Source organism: Theropithecus gelada, chromosome 12, assembly GCF_003255815.1.
Source record: "Theropithecus gelada isolate Dixy chromosome 12, Tgel_1.0, whole genome shotgun sequence".
Classification (NCBI taxonomy): Eukaryota; Metazoa; Chordata; class Mammalia; order Primates; family Cercopithecidae; genus Theropithecus; species Theropithecus gelada.
This window is the reverse complement of record NC_037680.1, coordinates 3,702,384-3,715,506: the sequence shown is the minus strand read 5'-3', so window position 1 is coordinate 3,715,506 and position 13,123 is coordinate 3,702,384. Positions and strand designations below refer to the sequence as shown.

Genomic DNA, 13,123 nt, shown 5'->3' with positions numbered 1-13,123 from the left:
GATAAGCACTTCCCTGGGCCGTGAGAAGGACCAGCCCAGGGGCCCAGGAGGAAAGCCCAGGGGAGGAGGGGTGAGGGCCACATTCTCAGCCACTCTGGTCCTGGCCAGGGCCAGGCAGAAAGCTAGGGGCTCCTCCACCAGCCAGCGGCACCCCTTGTCCCTGCTGCGGCTGGAGGCATCTCAGTGGCTGCAGAGTTCCCAACACCCCACCCCAGCCACACACATGGAAGGGGGCCCTCATCCAGCAAATCTCCCTCCCAGGCACCCACCCCCCAGCTGCTGAGACCCCAGAAAATGCATAAGGCCCTCACCTTCCGCATCATCTCCTCCCCACTCGCCTGCACAGGAAGGGCGGGCTGAGTAGTGAGCCCCGTCTCGCCCCTTCCTCCCAGCAGAGCCTGCGGTTAGGGGCCACAGGGACAGGATGCACACCCTGCCGCCCTGGCGTTCTCACATCGAGGCTCCCTAGGCAGGCAGACACAGACAGAGGACGGGAGGGCGGGCAGGGGGAAGGCCACTGTCAGACACCCGGCCAGGCTTTCCCTGGGCCCAGTCCCAAGGGAGACACCCCAAGAGGCGAAAGGGAGGGCCCCTAGAACAGGACAAAGGCGATACTTCCCCCGACCCCCGCCCCCCACCTCTGGGTCCAGGCTCGCTCCCTGACTCCCGGCGGCTGTCCCTCTGTCAATCTCTCCTCGCCCCTCCTCCTCACCCTCTCCCACACACAGCTCGGGTCAGCCAAGCTGGGTGTGGTCTTGGGGGTCTGGGCTGGTCTTGGGGGTCTTTCTGCCCTGGTGCTCCAGGGGCCCCTGCAGGGGATACAGAGGGCAGGACGGCCAGCTGAAGGCTTCCCTGGTCACAAGCTCTGAGGTCTTGCAGGGACTCAGCTGGAGATGCCAGGGACATCGCAGGCCAAGTCTGCACCGAGACCAGGGTTGGTATGGGCAGGCCATGGTGGGCACCCAGGCAGGGGAAGGGATACAAGGCCCTCCACCTCCCCTCTCCTGCCCCGAGAGGCTGCCTGCTGTCTGGCATATCAGGCTGGGGTGGCAGTGGTGAAAGGGGTACAAGGGGAGTATTAAACTCCCAGGGGCAGAGGGAGCCAGTCTGAGGACAGTCCTGCAGACCCCATAGTCACCTAGTTCCCCAGCACATAACCCTCCTCCAAGCCCATCTCTCAAATGCGGGCTGCCCCTGCATCCAGACACACAGGACCCTGTCTCCTTGCTCTGCTCACACCTCCCCATCCCCACTCTGACAGTGGAGCCGCCTAAGCCTGCTCCACACCTCCAGTTGGAGGGTCTCGGTGGCCTCCAACAATCTAGGCCTCCATGCAGGAGGCCGCAGCAGCCCCAGCGAGAGAGCAGAGGGAGGAAAAGAGGTTCTCAGCCCACCACTCACCTCCACATCTCATGTGAACCTCCCACCTCCTTATTTGCAAAGTATAAACTTCAAAGAATGTGGAGAGGATACTATAGGGACTATCATCTACCCTTCGCCCAGATTCGCCAATCAACTGTTACCACTTGGTCACATTCATTTGCTTCTTTCTCTCTTTCCTTTTCATTTTTATTTTATTTTATTTTATTATTATTATTTTTTTTTTTTGCTTTTCTCTTTTCTTGCTATGTTGCCCACGCTAGAGTACGTGGCTCAATCACGACTCACAGCAGCCTAGACTTCCTGGGTTTAAACGATCCACCCATCTCAGCGTCCCAAGTACCTGGGACTACAGGCCACTGCACCTAGCTAGTATTTTTAGTTTTTGTAGAGATAGGACCTCACTATGTTGCCCAGGCTAGTCTCGAACTCCTAGCCTCAAGTGATCCTCCCACCTCAGCCCCCGCAAAGTGCTGGGATTGCAGATACGAGCCACCGCGCCCAGTCACTTTTCTCTCTATATAAACAGTTCCTGCATTTGTCTATTTGCCCAGCCAACAGAAGGTAAGCAGCAGAACGGTCACTGGGATGACCTTCCCTCCAGAATACTTCACCCCTAAATACTCCAACAGGTTTCCTAAAAACAAGAACACGCTCTGAAATGCCCATGATACCATGAACATCCCCAGTACGTCCAATATGTATTTTAAAATACCATCTAACACACGGTCCACATTCAAATATCCTTGGGTGTCCCCCAAATGCTCTTTGTGTCTGGGTCTAGGATCCAACTGCGGCTCACATATTGCTTCTGATGATCGGGTCTCTTGTTCCTTGAGTCCACAATATTCCCCGTACGCCTATTTATCAATGTTATCCTTTTTTATTTTTTTCTTTCGCGATACTGGTATCTTTTTAAGAGTGCAAACCAATCGCCTAGAGGATGCCCCACACTCTGGGTCCACCTGATTGTTTCCTTGTGAGGAAGTTCAGGTTAAACGCTGCTTTGGCGAGAGTCCTGCAGGGGGAGGCTGAGCCTTCCGACCACACTACAGCTGTATTAAGCTCCACCGCTGGGCCTGAGTCGTGTTGGCCAGGTCTCTTGGAAAGAAAGGTCACTTTTCTCTTAGTCATCTGCAGGGCAATCACGGTCACTGTGGCAAGGCAAAAAGTTGTTGAACTTTTTGCACACTGCCTTTACTATCCATCATTCTTTGCTGTTCAGTGTGAGGTCTGTGGGCAGCTGCATCACAGTCTTCCGAGAGCCTGGGGGAGAGGAAAAACTGCAGACCTGCTGAACCAGAGTGTCCCCTTTAACACGTCCCTCTGGCGCACCGTATGCGCAGTGAAGTCTGAGAAGCACTGCAATATTATCTTGGCTGGAACCTGCTGTTACCCAATCTCCTCCACGTGACCCGGCATTCCACAAAGACGAGCTTCCCCTAGTCTTGCCTTTGCGAGGAAGGCGGTGAGGATATCGTGAGTCCTTCGTTGTGTGTTCATTATTCATTCTGATGCTCATACGTCCCAAGTGCAACCAGTGGGAGGTTTCGGACACGTCCTCATTCGTCTGCGGGTGCTTCCTTACTTTCTGGCACTAGCAGATGCTCCAGGCTCAGCCTGTACTGTCCCTGCCCCAGCCCTGGAATCAGCCATTACTCCAAGGAGCCCCGATTTCCTTTAGTGGAGAGGCGTGCTCATCGCTCTTAGGCATTTCACCTTTCCATCGTGCTCAGAGCCGCAGATTATTACCCCCACTTTAGAGATAAGAAAGGAAAGGCTGAGGCACTAAAGGATTTGGCTCTGCAGCTAAGCAGCAGCAGAGATCAGATTCTGTGGCTTGTGGTGGCGGCGAACAAGCATTATCACTCAGGTTTGTCTGCTTCAAGAAGTGGGAAAGGAGACAGACCCATGGCGTAGCAGCTGCCCTCTGAGTCCACCGCAGTGTTCCTTCGGAGGCCACACTGCCTGTGGGCTGTGGCACCTGCCCCAGGCTGGTGATTGCACAAGGGGCAGTTTCCTGGTCTCAGCCAGCCCAGGGAAACTCTCTTCCTCCTCAGAACCCAGTGAAGTCACATGTACAGAGGTGTCGGCAGCTCTGCCACTTCAGAGCAGCAGTGCTTAACCCAGAAGCTAGCACTCTCCTGGTGACGATTGAGGCCTTGTTCTCCCCACCCGCCCCCCGTCCATCCCCTACCAGAGCTGCTGCTGCACCCTCAGGCTGGGAGGGGAGGGCACCCAGACCTGCAGCCAAGGACAGAGGGGCTAGAATGAGGGTCTCAGACTCCCTGGGAAAGCTACGGGCAGCTGGGCCCCTTGCAGCAGCCCCAGCTGTGGCTGCAAAGGGGAGAAGTGGCCCAGGTTCCTGCTGAGGAGCAGAGCCCAGGGGCACTGGGAAGTGAGTCCCAGGAACACACAGCACACTTCTGAGTGGCTAGCCACCCTTCAGGTTATGCCTTCCAACTTCTCAAAGGCACGACTTTGTAGATAAGTGCATTCCATCAGGAAGCCAGAATGCTCCCCGGCCCTCAGAGCCCCACACAGCAGAGCGAGCTCGGCCGTGTACACGCAGCAGGCGCCCCAGCGTGAGATGACGCCCACACACGCTCACGCACACCCTCCCTGGCACAGCCACCTGTTCGCGGCCCTCCAGTCGCTCCTAGGCACAGTAGGAAGGTGGGGGAACCACGAGGAAGCCACGGAGACAAGCAAGAGGCAGAGGGAGGCCGGGGAGAGCCCATAATGAGGAAGGAGCCGGAAAGAAAACCAGAGATGGGGAAACCCAGAGCGAGCCCAGGGCAGCAAGACGCACCCCCACCAGGAAGGGCCCAGCACCTCTGGGGGAATGGGGTCCTCCCCCTCAGCTCACACTCTCAGGGCTGCTCCGAAAGGGGGACCTGAGCCAGGCCTCAGCCCCCTTCCCTGGCTCCTCTGTGCCCCCGTACCTGGGGCCTCCACGTCCCCCGGGCTGGATATGAGGTGGTGGCAGGAGGGGCTGGCTTTGGGGACAGGCATCTGTCAACTTGCCTTCCCTTCAGGGAGATGCTGCCAGCTCGGTTCTCACTCCAGAGAGGACCCCTTCCCCATTCCTTCCCTACGGAGCCCAGTTCAGGGCCCCACATGTGCCCCTCCAGGTAAGCTCCACAAAGCTCGCAGCGCGAAGCGTGACCACCAGGTAATCTCTCCTCCAAGGATTCACCTTGGGGCGCCCACCACCCTTGAACCCCCTCCCTATTGGGCTCATATCCCTAGGCCACCCTGAGGTGGCGACTCTTGGTCCCATTTTATAGATGAAGAAACTGAGGGTCAGGGCGGTCACTCGGCTAATGAACAGTAGAGCCAGGATGCCACACCTGATCAATTCCAAAGCCCAGACTCAACTTTTGACTCCCAAACTGGGGCACACAGACCCTGGGGGGAGCAGGTGGTGTGTCTGGAGCTTGCTGAAGAAGATTCACACTCCATCTTGCTTTGATCCAAAGATCGAATTGGTAAAGAAAACACTTTTGTGATGTAACAAACATAGACAGTTTGTGGATTAGAATGCAAAGCTGACAAAGATTTTCGCTATGAAATACAAAACCGGGAGGACATTCCTCCCAGGAAGGCCTGGCCTTGCCCCAACGTGTTGATCCATCTTTTTTTTTTAGACAGAGTCTTGCTCTGTTGCCCAGGCTGGAGTGCAGTCGTGCAATCTCAGCTCACCACAACCTCCACCTCCCGGATTCAAGCGATTCTCCTGCCTCGGCCTCCAGAGTAGCTGGGACTACAGGTGCACGTCACCACGCCTGGCTAGTTTTTGTATTTTTAGTAGAGATGGGGGTGTCACCGTGCTGGCCAGGCTGGTTTCGAACTCCTGACCTCGTGATCCGCCCACCTCGACCTCCCAAAGTGCTGGGATTACAGGCATGAGCCACGGCGCCCAGCCAGTGATCCATCTTTTTCACAAGTCCCTGACCCCCAGGAAGCCCCTGGCCTCGCCCCCACGTGGCGATCCAGCTTTTTGACAAGCCCCCATGCTCCGTCCCCTGACACCCGTCCACAAAGACCCATAACGCTTTTCCGTGGTGACCTGCTGAGAACGGCTGACTGAGGAAGCTGCCTGGCCTCTCTCGGGAGGCTGTCACTCTAAAATCATCATCTCCTTCCTCTTTTTGGTGATTTTCCCTTTCCTTTGTGAAATACTGGTGAGAGCAAAAAGTGGTGCTGGGTGTTCTCTTTTACATCCTTAACTGACAATAAAAACTTGACCAATTACGTCAGCCCTACGACAATGCCTTGCTGATCAAAAACGAAAACCCAGAGAGCCCTCCCAGCCCGGCTGGCCCCTGGAAGTCCTTTCTGCATGGGAGCCGGCAGCCTGGGCCTGCCCTGAGAAAGATGGGGAGGGGAGGGGAAGTGGCAGGGCCTCCTCCTCCACACGCATCTCTGCAGCTGGAAGCGAAGGCTCTCGCCCCAGAGGAGTGTCCAGTTGACTCCAGGCCAGGAAGGCCCCCTCCCCGTCCTCTCTCTCATCCCTCTCAGGGTGCCTGAAATTCCAGCTGGTTCTGTAGATAAGCCTGTGGCCTGCAGCCTGGATGGTGCCACGTGGGCCCCAGAGGAAGCCAGGGTGGGCTGTGGTGGCCTGGGGAGCCCAGAGCAGAGCACACAGCACGAGTGGAGGCAGCAGGGGCCAGAGTCAGGTCGGGAGGGGGCTGGGGTGAGCACACTCAGAGTGACCAGTGGGGCTGGACCAGCCAAGGGCAGTGCAGGACGGATGGCAGAGCAGGAGCCGCTCATCCAAAGACCACGTGTGCTCAAAATCTCACCAGGGGAGGCAGGCGTTTCACAGTGAGGAAACCGAGACTCCCATGTCAGTAAGCAATGAGCTAGAATCCACACACAGCCCACCGGTCCCAAGCCCATGGCTTTTATCAGCCACCCACCACCTTCCACTCAGGAGGGCTGGAGGACCCCCTGAATCATGACTGGCTCCCCTCCCCTCGGGACCATCCGCCAAGCTGAGTCCATTCTTAGCCATCAACAGAACCAGGTGTCCACCAGCAAATACAGGAGTTTCTAGAAGGGTTAGGCCCACCCAGACCACCATCGAGCACCCAGGCCTCCCCCTCCAGCTTCTTCCCCACCCAGCCACCAGCCCCTCCACTGTGAGGAGTCCCACCCCGGAGCTGGGACGTGGCCTCTCGGCTGTGGAGGCTGGTGGCTGCGGTGGTCACACTGTGGGTGAGCTGGCCAGACGCAGGAGGGATCTTCTGACAACTCAGTTCCTTGAGAGCAGGACAGGCGCAGAACCAGGGCCTCCCCTGCCAACTCCCACCCAAAGACGAAGGCGGCTTCCCCTTCTGCACTCTGACCTCACAACAGGCATTTGGAGACTCAGCAACGTGCCCTGGTGGCCGTGTGCCTGGCCCTGCTCTATGGGGAGCCAAGCAAGGTCTGTGCCCTGGAGGAGCCAACGCTCTAGGAGGGAGGCAATGTTGAAAGGTGCTGTGAGCCTCCCAACAAAAATGCAGCAGGCGGGTGTGTGTGGTGGTTCCCGTCTGTAATCCCAGCACTTTGGGAGGCTGAAGGGGGCAGATCGCCTAAGGTCAGGAGTTCCAGATCAGCCTGGGCAACATAGTGAGATCCCACCCCTACCAAAAATAGTTTTTAATTAGCTGAGTGTGATGGTGTGCATCTATAGTCCTAGCTACTGGGGAGGCTAGGGCAGGAGGATGGCTTGAGTTCAGGAGTTCAAAAAATGCAGTGATCCAGGACCACACCACTGCACTCCAGCCGGGATGACAGAGCAAGACCCTATCTCTTAAAAAAAAAAAAAAAAAGGCAGCAGAGCACTGAAGGGCTGGGGGTGAGGGGAGAGGGCGGCTGCTGTTAGGAAGGAACTCGGGGAAGTGACACCTGAGCAGAGACCTGAGGAAGGAGCGCGACATCAGGCCAGAAAGGAAGAAGGAAGAAGGTAGAGCTCACCGGGCCGAGGACGCGGTGAGTGCAAAGGCCCTGAGATGGACGGTGGGGACACCACAGGACAGCAAAGCCGGCGTGGCTGAGAGTGGCAGGGGGCAGGGAGGACCAGGAGGCCCTGAAGCACCAGGTGCCAGGCTTCATGCTGAGCCCCTGGGCATGATTCCATAGCCTCATGGTGGATCCCTCCATAACCTCATGAAGGAAATACTATTATATGCTCACTTTGCAGGTAAGGAAGCTGAGGCACAGCCTTAATGACTCCCCAGGGCCACACAGCCAAACCCAGGATCCCAACCCCAGGCCTGGGTCCAGCGGTGAGGAGCTTTAACCGCTGCATATGTGGCCTCAGCTGCCAGGACTATGGAGGCCCCTGGAAGACTCTGGCCCTTAAAACCCAGCATGGAACGTGGAACCCTGGAAAGCTCTGAGCCAAGCCTTGATTTTGCAGCCTGCAAAGCTCCAGGCTGCCACATGTGCAGATTTCAGGAGCACAGTGGGCAGGGCGCCTGTTCAGAAGCTGACTGCACTGACCCAGGTGGGACGCAAGGACACTCTGTCACCTGAGCTATGAGAGGGAAGGGGGTCATCACCCCAGATGGGGACATGTGTTGGGGTAACAGTGAGTTTACAGTGCCCAGAGATGTCCAGGAGGAAGGTGGGTACACAATGGCCGGGAACGCTGGGGTGAACTGGACATACCCCACTGTCAGGTTTCTATCATGCCCCGGCCCCACCCACCTGCCCCTCAATCCCTCCCACTGCCCACTCTGGATGACCAGCTCAAGGCGTTTAGTCTGGGCAGCTGGCCAGGGACCCCTTCTGGTAGGAGACGCTGCTGGGGCAAGAGGTGCAGGGAGCAGGCCCGGGCTGTGCAGCCCCGGGCAGGTAAGCTCAACTCCCTGACCTACTGGGTCTCATCACTTGGTCACAGCCAAGAACTCCCTCAAGGGTGTTTAAGGGTGAAGTATGATCAGGTACGAGGGCCCAGCAGAGCCACTGGCACTGGATTCTCCCCATTCCCCCCAACCCAGGGCTGAAAATTCCTGCCGTCTTCCCACCCTAGCCCCCAATGCCCTACTCCCCCCACCCCCAGCCCACACTAGCCTTCCCCACACCTGCCGCCCGGTGCACCTGCTCCTGCGGCTCACAGTCCACTGCAGCATGGCCAGTTCCTTGGAACAGCACATACCAACCACCCACCTTCCTCTCTCCAGTCAAGCTCCCCTCTGCAGTCTCCTTGCCTGCAGCTCTCTAGGGACCCTGCGAGCCACCCCATTACCCTGGGCCCCTTCGGGAAAAGGGTAAACCAATAAAAGGCCCTATGGAAATCAACCAAACAGCTGAAGATCGTGGCCATCCCAGCAACGCCAGCCTGGTGCAACCCGCTGTGTGGCCACATGAGGAGCCCTGACGGGCCTTGCCACTACTCCACATCCCAGTGCCACCCCCGCAGGCCGGCAGCAAGGGCATGGCCGCGGGGTGTCAGTGACACAGGGCGACCCTCCACCGCTTCAGCTGTACTGGGTGGGGCTCGCTGAGGACAGCCTGTCTCCACAGGCACGCACCCCACCCTTGGCCCCAGCCCTCCGCCCACCTGTCCCTCCACACAAGTGTGGGTGCTATTCTCAGCCCGGCTCCAGGACGCTGGCCATAAACACAGGGTGGAATCTGCTTCTCCAGCCCACCCGCCTCCCACCCTCATCACCTGCTTCCTGAGCTCAGGCGGGGAACAGCCTGTGCTGGGGAGGAGCAGAGTACCAGCCCAGCCCCAGCCAGGACACAGCTGTGGGTGGGGGGCAGTGACAGCTCCCAGCAACCAGGGCAGGGGAGGGGGAAGGTCTGGCCAGCACCCACCCACCTTGGGGCCAAGTGAAGGTCTGAGCTGGGTGGGAGGGCAACCGACCATGGGTCACCACACACCCCCATAGTCTTCATTAGGAAACTCTGCCTCCCTAGCAATGCCAGACTATGCCGGCCCTTCACATCACCTCCTCCAGGCAGCCTTCCCCGACTCCACTCCAGGAACAGGGGCTGACTTACTCCTCTGGATGCCTTCAGGTTCTTACATGTCTGTTCCTGTCTGAGAAGCTCAACCTAAACATGCAACCAGGCTATTCATTCCTTAATCAAAGTCCTCAGTTGCTACATCTATGACACTGGAACTAGTAAATGGCGCCTACAGGAGATATGTGTTTATCTCAAACACATCATAGGTATTACTTCAAACAGTACTGTTGTCAGTTCTGCTATTCAAAGGAGTGAATGCCCAGAGTCAGCTTTAGATAGCGCCCACCCAGAAGTGCCCACTGAGGCGCCAACAGGCACCCCATGCAACATAGTACTGAGGAGGGCTGCCCTCACCCCAGCCCCAGGGCACTCTCAGGCATTCCTCTGCTCAGGGCTGTTCTAGGGGCTTCCCTGCCTCAGCCTAGCCTGTCCAGCACGCCCTGCCGCTTCACACAAGTGTGGGTGCTGTTCTCAGCCACAGGGGTTCCCCCTCTTTGCAGATGCAAAAACAAAAGCCAAGGCTGCCAGGCTCTGAGTCCCAGAGAAGAGGAGGATGGACCTACTTCGGGTCCAAGGCTGTTTCCACTGTATTTGCCCCCAGAAGTAGGAAGCCAAGGCTGGAGGAAAGTTGGGAAGGAACCAGAAGGGGACGAGGTGTTTGATGAACAGGTAATCAGATCAGGAATAAGGGCTGGCTGACCGGGCGTGGTGGTTCATGGCTACCTATAATCCCAGCACTTTGGGAGGCCAAGGTAGGAGGACTGATTGAGGCCAGGAGTTCAAGACCAACCTGGGCAACATAAGGAAACCCCATTTCTACAAAAAACAATTTTTTTTTTAAATTAGCCAGGTGTGGTGGCATGCACCTGTGGTCCCAGATACCTAGGAGGCTGAAGCAGGAGAATCGTTTGAGCCTAGAAGTTGGAGGCTGCAGCAAGCTATGATTGTGCCATTACACTCAGCCTGGGTGACAGAGCAAGATCCCGTCTCAGAAAAACAACAAAAGAATAGGGGCTGGTGGGTGGGGGGAATGGAACGGGGAGCCAGAGGGAACAAGAACATGTGGAGGGAGTCACGTGGCTACCCCTGCCCTACCCCATGGCCCCTGCCTTTAGCCCTGCCCCTAGCCTTGCCCCTTCCCCAGGCTCTTGGTCCAGCTCTCCGCCTGGCCCCTACCCCCATGCCACCCTCCACCACACCCCTGCCTCCACCCCTACCCCCCGTCCCTGCCCCTGCCCCTGCCCCAGGCCCTGGCAGATGGAATGAACATTCAGGGGAGCAGAGAGGCTCCGGGCTTCCTCCCCCAACCCTGCCCATCCTGTGCTGTATGGTAAGAAGGAGCGGAATGAGATAAATGTGAAGGGCTAGAGGGACATGGATGTGGGGGACAAAGACACTGTGCCCTCCCCACCCGATGCAGGACATCAGCACACAGTGGGACAGAAGTGGACATGGCCCAGCCCCACCCTAATGGGCTGTGTGACTTCAGCAGGTGCCAACCCTCTCTGGGCATAATCCAGGTCCCACTGACCTTAGAGGAAGGTAACAGGAGCAACGGGGCCCAGAGGGGCTGACAGCTGCTCAGCGGGCCGCCCCGTGTGGGAGGCAGCGCTGCTCACTGAAGGCCTGAACACCTGCCCGCAGTTCCTGGCACCACCAGGCTCAGCGCTGAGGCCGGCCACCAGCTCAGGGCCATGCTGCAGGGGGCAGCAAGGGCCTCCCACTGACCCGCAGCCCGGGCAGGTCACCACCCTTCCAGATGATGTGCCCTGCAGTCTCAGTCATCGTCTAGAAAGGTCCCCAGAGTGTGCCCAGGTCCCCTCACTAACACATCCAGGCCTCCTCCAACACAGTGCAGTGCGCTTGGGAAGGGGAGGCAGGGACCCCAAGCAGGAGAGAGGACAGAGGTCCCAGAAGCCACAGCCCACGCCTGCACTCCCTGTGCCCGCAGGGAAGAGGAGCTCCTCCCGCACTGTCCCCTCCTCCCCAGGGCGTTCTCCACCAACAGCAGCACAGTTCAACAGTAAGGGGCTGAGCAGACAGACAGAGGGGCCACTCCCTCTAAATAAAAAAGAAAAGAGACCCCAGGAGGGAGCCAAAGGAGTGGGGCACAGCCTGGGGGCTGCCCACAGATGCGAGGTCAGCCCCCGGCCAACCCCACGCTAGGGCTGTCCACAGAGAGAGGGGTCAGGGCGGGAGGGCTAAAGGGGAAGTGGGGGGTTACAGTATTACCTGGGGCCTGGCCCCCACAAGGCCCTGTCGGGGCTCAGAACACAGCACCCCATAGTGTGGTGCTGTGGCTGGCCACAGACTCTGAACAGAGGGCACGCGAAAGGCCTCAGAGGCAAGCTCTCCGTGACCTTCTCCCGCCCTTCTGTCTCTCTCCCCTCCTTTTCCCTGCCCAGGTGAGTCATCAAAACTGGCATTTTTCTTTCCCAAGGTGAAGCATAAAGACCAAAACCCCTTTTCCCCAAAGCCAGCCATGAAACCCAGAAAGTTCGCTCTCTCCCACTCCCTTCACCCCTGAAGACCCTCATTCCACAGGGGTCCCGCACTCCATGTGGGAGAAAGGCACACAACACAGAGAGGCTGGAAAGAAGCCGAGCCGACAGGCCTTGCCGGGTTCCCCTCGGACTGTCATCATGAGGTCACACCCTTTGTCCCATCACATGTCTACACGGCTGTCCATTCCTCACCAACTCATGCCTGAAAACCGACAGTTCTCTCTGGGTCCTTGATCTTCACTGTTGAAGGCTCCCGTGTCATGTAAAATGTTGATTAAGGAAATGTGATGCTTTTCACTTGGAAACCTGTCTTTCGTTCTAGTGGTGTCAGCTGTAGCCCTTATGATGGGTGAAAAAGATATTACACATTTCCGCCCCTGCCGCTCTCTCTAAACAATCCCCTCCCCTTCCTTCCTTCCCAAGGCCTCAAGCCCTACCATCTGGATCCTGAGCTAGGCCTGGACTCCCTGGACTCCAGTGCTGGGGGGCCCAGGCCTAGCCTCAGATGGGACGGCCCTAGAGGATACACACGGAGGGCATGGGTGCAGCTGGACACCCCCCACTGGCCTCAGGCTCTGCTCCCCACCCTGGAGCAGGGCTAGTCCACGAGCCGGCACCCCGACCTTCAGGGTCCTCGTGTGTGAAATGGAAACACCTGTTCTCCGTTTAATCCTCATGACAACCCTCCCACGCAGGACATTATCCCACCTCACAAAAGAGGACACTGAAACTTGGAAGGGGAGTAACTTGTCCAAGGTCAAAGCACTTAGGAAGAGCAGAGCTGGGATTTGAACCCGTGGCTCTGAGACTTGAAAGTCATATTCTTTCCACCTTGCTGCATTGTGTAAGGTGCTTTGCACAGCCTTATACAAAGGCTTTTATCCTCCGAAGCCTCACACGCCAATTTACTTGGCACTGTGTGCCTACTGTGTGCCAGAAGCCAGGAACACAGGCACAATGGGTCCAGCCTCCCCCTTCAGGATTGAGTCCAGCAGGCAGGGCTGTTAGTCCATTTTATGGAAGTCAAAAGGAGATGAGTAGGGAGAGCAGGAGCAGGAACCTGGGCACTCCCACTGCCTGCTAGCCAGGAGGCCAGTGCAACCTGGGAGCTCCAGGTCCCTCTCTCCCTGCATGGCTCAGGCACACAGTCTGAGTACTGGAACGGCGCTGAGCCGACTGCAGACTGTGGGGGAGGCCTCCTTAGTCTCTCGCAGCGCAGCGGGCAGGGTGACCCGCAAGTGCAGTGGCACAAAGCCGGACGCTGGCAT

General features: G+C 57.8%; 1 protein-coding gene across 16 annotated transcripts in view; it reads right to left on the bottom strand.

The window, feature by feature from the left end:
• Positions 1-13,123, bottom strand: part of BIN1 (bridging integrator 1) — a 59,488-nt gene that overhangs the window by 33,913 nt on the left and 12,452 nt on the right. The window contains exon 1 of one of the 16 annotated variants that reach the window (XM_025404323.1): positions 2,096-3,267. The exons of 14 other annotated variants lie outside the window; for them this stretch is intronic. In XM_025404323.1, the coding sequence (XP_025260108.1) occupies positions 2,096-2,098 (3 nt within the window). In that variant the 5' untranslated portion in view covers positions 2,099-3,267. Of the gene's footprint in view, positions 1-311; positions 669-2,095; positions 3,268-13,123 lie in introns of those variants that run through there. One more of the 16 variants, XM_025404338.1, reaches the window with a different exon arrangement.